Source organism: Dermacentor silvarum, chromosome 4 (assembly GCF_013339745.2).
Source record: "Dermacentor silvarum isolate Dsil-2018 chromosome 4, BIME_Dsil_1.4, whole genome shotgun sequence".
Lineage (NCBI taxonomy): Eukaryota > Metazoa > Arthropoda > Arachnida > Ixodida > Ixodidae > Dermacentor > Dermacentor silvarum.
The window spans coordinates 185,896,306-185,906,721 of record NC_051157.2 but is presented as its reverse complement, the minus strand read 5'-3'; the positions used below and the strand labels follow the sequence as shown (position 1 = coordinate 185,906,721).

General features: G+C 44.5%; 1 protein-coding gene across 1 annotated transcript; it reads left to right on the top strand.

Annotated features, from left to right (window-relative positions):
- The first annotated feature begins 7,460 nt into the window (after positions 1–7,460).
- LOC119450852 (neuropeptide-like protein 29) lies at positions 7,461–9,523 on the top strand. Its single transcript, XM_037714346.2, has 2 exons — positions 7,461–7,499; positions 9,158–9,523. Exon 2 carries the CDS (start codon positions 9,169–9,171, stop codon positions 9,400–9,402), a length of 234 nt encoding a protein of 77 aa, XP_037570274.1. The 5' UTR covers positions 7,461–7,499; positions 9,158–9,168; the 3' UTR covers positions 9,403–9,523.
- Positions 9,524–10,416: the final 893 nt, after the last annotated feature.

The following is a 10,416-nucleotide window of genomic DNA, read 5'->3' as shown; positions in this document are numbered from 1 at the left end:
CGACAACGTTCTCTACCATCGCAGCTTACGCCCCAAAGGAGGAGAATTTTTCTCGCTGTGCCATGCCATCTCCGGCCATCAGTTCTTGAGCAGTTTCATGACGCACCTACTGCAAGCCACCTCGGACTTTCTCGTACTTACGACCGCGTACGACGCCGCTTCTACTGGATAGGCCTGTACCGCTCTGTTCGCCGCTACGTTGCAGCCTGTGCGCTCTGTCAGCGCAGCAAAAGACCTGCTGTGCTGCCCGCTGGACGCCTTCACCTCATCGATGTGCCTTCAGAACCTTTCTTTCGCGTCCGTCTCAATCTTCTCGGGCCTTTTCCGACGTCGAAATCTGGCACTAATTGGGTCGTTGGCGCGACTGACTACGCGACCCGTTGCGCGATCACGCGAGCTTTCCGCACCAGCTGTGCAACTGAGGTGGCGGATTTACTTTTAGATGACCTCATCCTCAATCATGGTGCACCCCGGAAGCCCGCACCTGCTTGTCCCGAGTTGCTTCATTGTCCCGAGTTGCTTGTCCCGACTTACTTCATTCCTGTTCTGCCGAGCACAAGCTTTCCACCGCCTGCCACCCGCAGACAAACGGACTCACGGAACGGCTCAACCGCACGTTGACAGAAATGATGTCTATGTACGTTTATGACGACCGCAGTGATTGGGACAGCGCGTTACCCTTCGTGACTTTCGCTTACAACTGGTCTCGTAACGACACCGCTGGCTTTTTACCCTTTTACCCACTGTTCGGCCGCCACCCTACTTTGCCCATTGACACACTGTTGCCTTCCTCTATAAACACTCCCACTGAATACGCTCAAGACGTCTTCGCCCGGGCTCTCACAATGCGCCAGATTGCCGGCTCCCGGATCACTGAGTCTTCAGCCGTGCAGAATATCTGGTACGAAAGCCGACATCGGGACGTTCGAATTCCTCCTGGCTCCGTTGTACTGCTATAGCGGACGCCATGTCGCCGCATCGGCTTGTCTCAAAAGCTGCTACCGCGATATACAGGGCCCTACACGATATTGCGGCACCTTGGCGATGTAAACTACGAGATCTCCCTGCTGGACTTGCCTGGCGCCACAGACGTTGTGCATGTGTCTAGGCTGAAGCCTTACTTTGCCGCGCGTTCACCTCCATTATAGTTGGTGCCGAGACGGCGCCTTTACAGGCGAGCATTATGTTACGGCGCAACCAAGAGCGGCGCCACCGTCAGAAGACGACGATTTGACGTGTCGAAGTGAAATCAGGCTCGACAGTCCATCTTGTCTGTACATCGTTGCCTGTCTTGTAAATATTGCAAATATACATCTTTACATGTGACATCCACAACGTAACAATATAAATGCCTGCGTGAACGCGAAACTTTGTCTATTCTTTAGTACTGCCCTTATCTTCTTTTTGTCTTTTGTCTGCAGTACACGTTATCTTTATCAAGTAAATCGTTTGTAATTCCTGAAACAGTAAACTAAGGTCCGGTCATAAGTAACGTAGTGTTGGTAGCCTGACCGCTCGCATAACTATTGCTGGCTAGCTAAAAGAAGAACGCGCGTCCTCAACCATTTTATAATTAATTTACATACACGTAACTCTGCAATGTGCCCTCTCACCCACTCGTTCATGACTCGTTCGTTGGTGCCCGCGCTGGTTTCATTAGGCGCAATTAAAGTACTGTAGCAACGCTTGGAGTGATGGGATCTGATTTAGACATTCTGGGCCTACATTTCACCGAATACAATTCATGTAGTGTTTAGTCTAGTTACAAAGAGCCGTTGATGCTGATATTTATGAAAAAATAAGAAAAGGGAGGGCGAAGTTTGGTGCACTATGTTCACGTTTGTTCACACTGCATTTGCCGCCCCCCCCCCCCCACACACACACACAAACACACAAAAAAAAAAACGCTGGCCACTTTGTGTCTGCGATGTAAGAAGATATTCAGCACATCCACTTAGTTCATGCATATCCTTCTTTTTTATTTACTCTCTCTCTCTCTCTCTCTGCGTGTGTTTTTTTTATGCGAAGCTTTGTAGGGTCAGAAGTGTCGGCGGTGTTGGTGGAAGTGCTGGTGGTGGTGATGGTGGTGGCGTCATGCTGAAAAGTGGGCCGATCCTGGCGATAGTGCAGAAAGGGTCCAAGCTCAATGGCACATATCTGGGACAAAAAAGAAAAAGAGGGAAAGAAACAGAGAAACTGAGATAGAAAGAGAGAAAGAGAAAGAAAGAGAGAGAGAAAGAAAGAAAATCACCAGCTCTTCCTCTGTCGAGAAAATGGGTGTAAGCGAAGGTCGTCGTGTCTGTACTTGACCTACTACTCTCGTTTCCCTTTCCTACTACTTTTCGTTCCCTTTCCTTCAAATTTTGTTTCCCTTTCGTCCAACTTTTCTTCCGTTGCGTTGTACGTTTCTTTCCCTCGATGCATACAATTAATAAACGTTTGTGTTTTATTACCGTGACATGTCATGAACTTTACGTTGCCCTGATGAAGGTCAGATACACACAACAAGCTTCGCTTACCCCCATTTTCTCACAGGGGAAGGGATGCTGGATTTTTATCTTAATATGCGTCTGCCCTTACCCCCTTCCCCAGTGCAGGATAGCAAACCGGATATTTATCTCTCGGTTAACCTCCCCGCTTTTGGTATTTCATTTTACTTTTTGTCGCTCTCTTCTAAATGGGGACATGTAAAATCCCTCTGATATGATCAAGTTATATGAAGAGTTAAAAATGAAAGACATTTATGTGCATTACCGGCAAAGGTGTGTGGATTACCAGTGGGCATCCATAGGGTACATGCGACTCGCAAGCAAGAAAGGAACCAGACACGGTCAAAAAAAAAGGAGTGCGTACCGGTAACCGGCGCTATTTGTGTGCGCCGTGTACATTTGTACGCGTATATTTGTCCTCGTCTAGTTGACGGAAATGTTTAAAACACCAACTTTCCCTAACTGCTGTCTTTGCGAACACTTTCCCGGTGCTCCGAAAGTTGAACTACTTATATTCAAGCGGCCGCCTGCGATATCATCTACAAATAGTCACTGCAAAGTGCATTATAATACGTAAATTTACGTCACCTTATTTTAACCATTCACAGCTCTTTGTGGGTGTAAGCGCGTGTTTTGGTTCCCACATTTGTCGTAAATGATGGCGTCCGTTGCGGTTCCGAAGAATAAAAATGAAGGTAGCAAAAGAGAAAACAAAAACGTCAACCTTGTGCGGCATTGTATTATCACAATACAACTGTCAGCGAGGCAAATTTCAAGAGAAAGAACCCACAGCAACCGGAGCACGTCTTCTAGACGGCACGAGGTCTATCGGAGTCGCCGTCTGGCGAATATTCGTGAAAGACGCATAGCATGGATCTTTTCTAGCGTCGTCTGCTGGTGACTGTGGACACGTTCACGTACTGGGTGCACATTAAATCAAATTATATGGCTTTACGTGCCAAGACCATGATCTGATTATGAGGTAAGCCGTAATAATTTTCACTGCCTGAGGTACTTTACCGCACGCCCACTGCACGGTACACGGGTGTAACTGCATTCCGTCCCCTGCGGAATGCGGCCACCGCGGTGGGGGTCGAACCCGACACCTTGAGCTCAGCAGTGACACGCAATAGCCACTGAGCTACCGCGATGTGTTCTTGCACATTCTCAGGCTGTTTGTTCAGGGGTTTTGGTGCACCAGTCATTGGTTTTTGCACGTTTCGCCATAAACGGAATGATTTGACTTCCCACTGTTGTCTGTGCGCGGTAATGCTAGTTGGCCATGTAGAAAGCAATGCTTGAGTTCGTAGAGTCTTCTGTTCCTCCAGAAATGCTCATTTATTGCAGGCTCATTGCTTCAAGCAAATTAAGGAGTGGTCTTGATGTCGTAAGGAAGCGCTAGAGTGGCCTGTTCAATGGCTCCTACTCTCTATTTCTGGTTATGCATTTTTTATTGCATTTCACAAACCACAAACCAGGTGACGTGAAGATTACCAGAAGGAAGAGCATGAAACACCTTAATCATTATGCAGATACCCTTGATCTTAGTAGTATAATTGCATGACTACTATTGCATGGTTACGCAGCTAGCCTCGAGAATTGCTTCAGCCGTCTTTTCATAAACCTAATTACTATTGCGGTAGGACTGAGAAAAAGTTATTTTATATAGAATATAACTTACACTTTAACTCTTTATTATGTGGCGAACTAGGTTAACCTAGTAATATTAATCAATATAATAAATGACGTCGTTAGTCAAGTCTGCATTTGCACATAATTATTTGATGTGTAAAGGATAAATTCGAGCAACGTGTGTAATACTACAATCTTAGCACATAGAACGTCCTAATGCTGAGATTTCCGTGGCTATAAATTTATTTCCCCCAATACATACGTATGTGTGAATTGATTGTATTTGGGAATACATAAGTAAATATGACTACCTTCTTCGTTTTCTCGCATACTATCGCGCCTACAACCATGCGTGCAAAGAAACATCTGTCTTAAAAATACTTTTCTCCCTATTATTGCAGTGAAAATATCCGTTTGTAAGAAATACAGTAACTCTGACAACAAGCCATAACTAAGATTGACGCTGCTTGACTCGCTTAGCTGAATGACAGCGTATTGAAAAGCACAGTGAACTACAAAAAAGTAATAATATAAGAAAGACACATGTATACAAACAATAAAATACAGCGTGCATAAAGCTGCTACATCAGCTACGTCGTGGAGGAATACCGGCTGCAATAGTGAACGCCAGGAATAAAATTTGGCCTTAGTCAAGGAACGCGGTGACAGTGGTTCGCCGGATGCAGTCTGCATACTCCCTACATCAGTTGACGTCATCGTAGCTGCTCGAACACCGAAACAGCGTGCACAATGCTGTGCTGGGGCATCTTGGCATTCATTGCCGTGGTTGTGTATGTACTCCCCTCCTTCTTTAGTGCCTGGTATTGACAAGGCAAAGGCCGCAGTTACCCCGAGAAATACTGGGAGCAGAGAATATTTACAAGTTAGGTGACCGCTGCGTAAGCACCCTTTCCATTGCTCTCTCACGACATTAGTATGATTACCAGGCCGGGCGTAGGGCAATCGTGGGCACGTGTTAAAAAGTGATCTGAGTTATCAACGATACACTGGCTCTGGGTATCACATTTTTTCTGTGTTTTCTTTTCTTCTGATTTCTGCGAATATGTATTGTACTCGTCCGCAAATAAAGATCATTTCGGAGCTAGCACTCTACTCTTCTCTGTCTTTTTTCGTACATTCGCGCGCTGCGTAGTATCGCGGTTATGAAATATGACGAACTCGCCCAAGCTTCTACCCTGATTACACCCACAAAACACAAAATATGTTCGGGAAACTAGATTGCATATGCGAGTGGGAGTCATTGGCACGAGAATTTGTTGCAAAATTGCGCAATGGCTGTTTTCATTGATAGTGACATATTTATCGCGAAGTTTCTGAAAAAAATCTAAAAGTGTTGTCGAGCGCACTGGTAGGCGGCACATCAACACTTTGACCTTGACACTGATTAATAGAAAGGTTGTGGAATAAGAGCCACGACGCAATTAAAAAGAGCGTGCAAAGCTTGCACCTTCACCGCGTTTGTCTTGGTTGACAAAAAAACACCTAACGAGGGGGTGTAGTAGTGGTTATTTCATGTCAAATTTGTTCGCAACACACGGCTACGAACTCCAGTAGACTTAGGTTGCAGGCCTTGGGTCGTATAGTACGCGGCTGCAAAAAATACATATCAAGGACGATAAGTGCCGAGGAGTGCATGTATGATTAGTCGATTTCCTAAATAAAAAGACTTCACATCATTTTTGACACTGAAACTTCAATTAAAATTCGCATGAAAAAATCTCTGACCATCTTCAATACAATTTTATGTAAACAATGTTCCTTTCCAAATACAACGCTGTACAGGCAAATAAATACTGGGGAGTGCAGAATGTGACACTGATTTTTTTTCTCTTTGTTCAAACAAAAAGATAATAAGGGTGTTTTTTTTATTTGCTGCTGCGCAAGATGCGGAGATGAATATAGAGGATACATCTGGCACTCACATAAATCAAAGTTAAGAGACACTTCGTTAGTATAGTCTTCTCGCTGTGGTTTTATTTAGATTGCGAATGCATCCAAAATTTACTCTATTACTGATATAGCGTATATCGCACGTCGTATGACTGCTTTGGGGTCTCAAGCGGTGTCTCTTTTGATCTGTTGCACATGTCTGTTCTGGAGGTATGTGTTTTAGCAAGATTCAAATTATACTGAACTGCAAAGCCTCGACCATTCTTTATTTGCATTCCGACTATTTTAGCCATTGGAAAGAATCTTTCTAGAGGTCCCTACAAATATGCCTGACCTCAGCATTGGAATGTGAACGTTAGGCTACGGCCAGTGTAATGTTTATAATGCCACGAGTGATTTTATTCCTGACTCAATAGGATGACGAGCCATCCCTATCTCAATAAAGCTTTACCCATTCCTGACTCAAACCGCTTGCCCTCCTAAAAGCAGTAATTGTATTTTATTTTATATTTTTATTATTTTACGGCTTGATGCAGTAAGATATCTGAAAATAGCTGAAGCTGCTGAAAAACACCAATGAATTAGTGTTTGAAAGAATTAGTTTTAGTATTTCTGAATACGAAAAGAATTATTGCAATGAATTAGTTTTGGTATCTTAAAAACATCTTCGACGCATTTTGGTAAACCTTCCAGTTCTAGGCCGATCCCCATAGTGGGTATGTGCCACTATGGGAAACAAACAGTCGAGCGTTGTCCCGTTATGTTTATACAAAAGAACAACTTCATTAAAAATTCACTATAGTAGTTAATGATTCCTGCACCGTGTGTATCAAAAATTACGGCTGATTCGTTTCGCCAAATACACCAGTAATATAGTTTCCGACTGAACTTAATTTTTTACCTCAAACCATTCCTATTATTTGTCGCGGAGCAAGCACTCTTCGTTGCCGACAGCGAATCTGGTTTTCCCCATCCAAATAAATGTTCTTCACAACTTGTCATTAACAACCAACGCACAAAAAGCATGAACTGAAACGGCAGGCGTTGTTATTCGCCAAGATAAAGCACGCGTAAAAAGTGAGCGCCATCTCTTTCCCCTTATTCATTTCCCCAGCGTTCACGCTTCCACACTTTACTTGCAGGAAGTTGGGGGTCACAGCTGTAGCACGCAAGGTAACAAGACTGACGACACAACCAAACGTATACACTATAGTAAAACGGGGAATACCCTTTGACATGCACGCGAACGGAATGTTAACTTGGCAACGTACAAGTCTCCCCGTGTTGTGGTGCGTTACACGAAGGGGGGGGGCTTTCCCGGTTGAAGGTCGTTCGATCAATTTCGCAGCGCGTAATAGGCAAAGGGCACGCCGACACGTGGGATCGTTCAGTGCTATATAAGCGAGTGCGCACAGGCTCAGAGAACACATCATTGTCTCATCTGCCCCCTGCGCATTACGCCAACAGGTAAGAGCTGGCTATTCAAGAACCCAGTATTCGGGCACTGCGGCGTTTCCTTTCAAATGCCGGGCCACGTTCATTCACTTTCTACTCAACTATGAATAGTTAAGCATAGAGGATTTGCTGTGTTGGTTTTGTTTACGCTGTGTGTTGTCCCGAGAGAGCAGCGAAACTTAAGGCTATTAGAGTAACCACTGTGAGGGCCATTTGATTAGATCGACTGACTGACTGCAAAGTTTATATTCACTTGTGTCTGCACTAGGCAATGAATTGTGTGGCGGAGGATTGTACAACGCTATGTAACTCTTTTGTTTGAACCTTCAAGGCCGCTACCCATAATCTTTTTGACTACCAGAATGTTTCATATATAATATACTGAGTTATGCTCCGGCGTGCCGGTTGTAGCTAATAAACACCGCAGAAAAATACAAAGACAAATATGAAACAACAAACCACTGAAGAACGCTAAAAATTGATGCCGTGAAAATGTAACGTTAAGTTCTACCGAGAGAGTTTGTGAAATGCGGCTTCTGCTCTCTTATTGAATATATGTGAGACAGAACTTAAGGACAGCATCCTTTAGCTGTGTTTATATTGTTACAGAGAGATATTGTTACCGACGATACTGTTATCAGAGCAGTTATTTGCGTGAACCTTCATGAACGACACCTGGCGCGGTGTCTGTGCCTTTTGCTACCTAGAGCTCTAATGTGTAAAACTACCCAGAGGCGAAAACCACATGGTATATATACCCTCCTAAGACCCCTTGTACAACAAATTGCACATTGCTTTACACTTTTTTTTTCAAAGTTCACTCGGAAGTGATTACGCAACATATTCATTCTGGGTATGGAGTACGGCGTATGTGTAACTGTAAAAAAGTGGTTTCAACCGCTTTCGAGAAATTTGACAATAAATTGATCGATACCTCTGTGTCGTCACAGACGGCCGAAAGCAACCGTAAGGTGTGTTCCGAAATCACTGAGATTGCGTGAAAAAACCGGTCGCGGCCGCAACATGGCACTGTACTACACGTAGTTCCGCGTAGTTCCTACACGTATCCCTGGTGTATTTTTCCTTTCTTGTCTCGCGTGTTTATTTGCGCTGTTCCCCTGTCGAGTATGTACCGACTAGGCCGAGTCTCTACGGCGTAGTGCCTTCTTCCCCTCTGCGTTTAAGCAGTGTAATGCAGTTTTTACCTTTGCAAAGGTTAGAAAATGATGGAGATAGCAGAGACATGGAGATGCAGCTTTTGGAATCTAACTGTGGTATATAAATTTTAAAAATTGGCTTTTAAAGTTGATGGCATTACAGTAGACAATAAAAAAAAAAACACGTTGAAGAGCGCTGATGGCTTTGTGTTCGGGGCTCAGGAGGATACTTCTGCACACTTTTCACCATGAAACAAAAATAGACCTTCAGTGCTGTTTAAAAAGAAATTATTTGTAGCTACTAAGTATTTCTGCATAAGATTTTAGTAGCCTCGAAACGGCAAAGGGCATTGCCAGACACTGAGGCAACATGAGCCACTAATATCCGTTTAAAGCGAGGGGACATATAACGCAGCATAAGTGCCGCAAGGGTGCCACGTCCATGTTATGTTCATTTGTTCGTGCACTCAAGTTTTCCTCGTCGGTTACATGTATGTCATCATCATGTTGCAGGACTTACAGCCATGTTCTCTCTGAGCACCAAGACCTTCCTCCTCACACTTGTGGTACTGGCTGCCCTCTGCAGCCTGGCAACTGCCCAGTTCGGCTACGGACGTGGACGTGGCTACGGTGGCTACGGTGGCTACGGTGGCTATGGTGGCTACGGCCGAGGCTTCGGTGGCGGATATGGTCGAGGCTTCGGTGGTGGATATGGTCGCGGCTTCGGTGGTGGATATGGCCGCGGATTCTACGGCTGAGACGGAAGAGCTGCGAGATGCTTCAAGACGTGTCAGTGCCAAACAAGTCAGATATGTGATGTCTCTGTCCAGTCCCTGAAACAAATGAATAAACTATTTGTAATGATTTTACGAAATTGCTGCTAACTGTGTTCGTGGGTAATGTCTATGAAATGCAGTAATGAAATTGGTCGCATTGACGCTTCCACATCAGTTGTCTACATGGCACACTTGCTTTACTCAGCCAACGTATCTCAGTAGCACTGGAGGCGAAATTCATGACTTCAGAAATACATGAACCCAAAATCTTCAAAACCTTTTTTTCCATTCCCCCTGGTCCACATGCCCCCCATTCAGCTCCAGTTGAAGACATGGGCAAAAATGAGCTCAACGTGCGTCGGCTACGGACTGGTTCTGTGATTCACACCAGTCAAAACTGATTTGATTTGTACACATTAAAGACCTGTGGTTTGCTAAGAGACCTAAGAGCACGATGAGATGCAATATAGACGAAAAATGCAATGGTAAACTGGGCGGTAATGCAGTTCCACTCAACGTGAAAGCTGGTGAAGTTCGGAGCAGGGATTCGCCGTTGTTTCCCTTGTGTTTTCCATGCGTTTATCTTGTTTTATTCTGTCTTTAACTTGTGTTTAGCAATCCATCATTCGTTTTGACACTTGTGCTAGGGCATAACTGGTGGGAAACCACCACGCACATGGAGCCAAAGCCTTTCCTGACGATAGTTAAGAACGATTTTAACAAATTTCTGTTAATTAGTGCGAATAATGCTTGATTATTCCTGTCTTTTAAGTTATTTTAAATCAAGCTAGTTTACTTTTAACCGGTTTTGATCAATTCTGCACTTGTTTTGAGCACTTTTGAGCGTGATCACGCGGTAGACGCCGACAGCCAGGGCCCCTAAAGATTTACCTGGACAACTGAAAAGCAGGTGCGGGTGGTACATGTACCCAGCATTTATCCCACGTAGTTCCTTGCCACTCTGAAATCTATGCGATCTCTAAAAAGGGCGCAATT

Coding starts and splice junctions, on each gene's coding strand:
- LOC119450852 (XM_037714346.2), top strand. CDS start 9,169: ATGTTCTCTCTGAGCACCAAGACCTTCCTCCTCACACTTGTGGTACTG.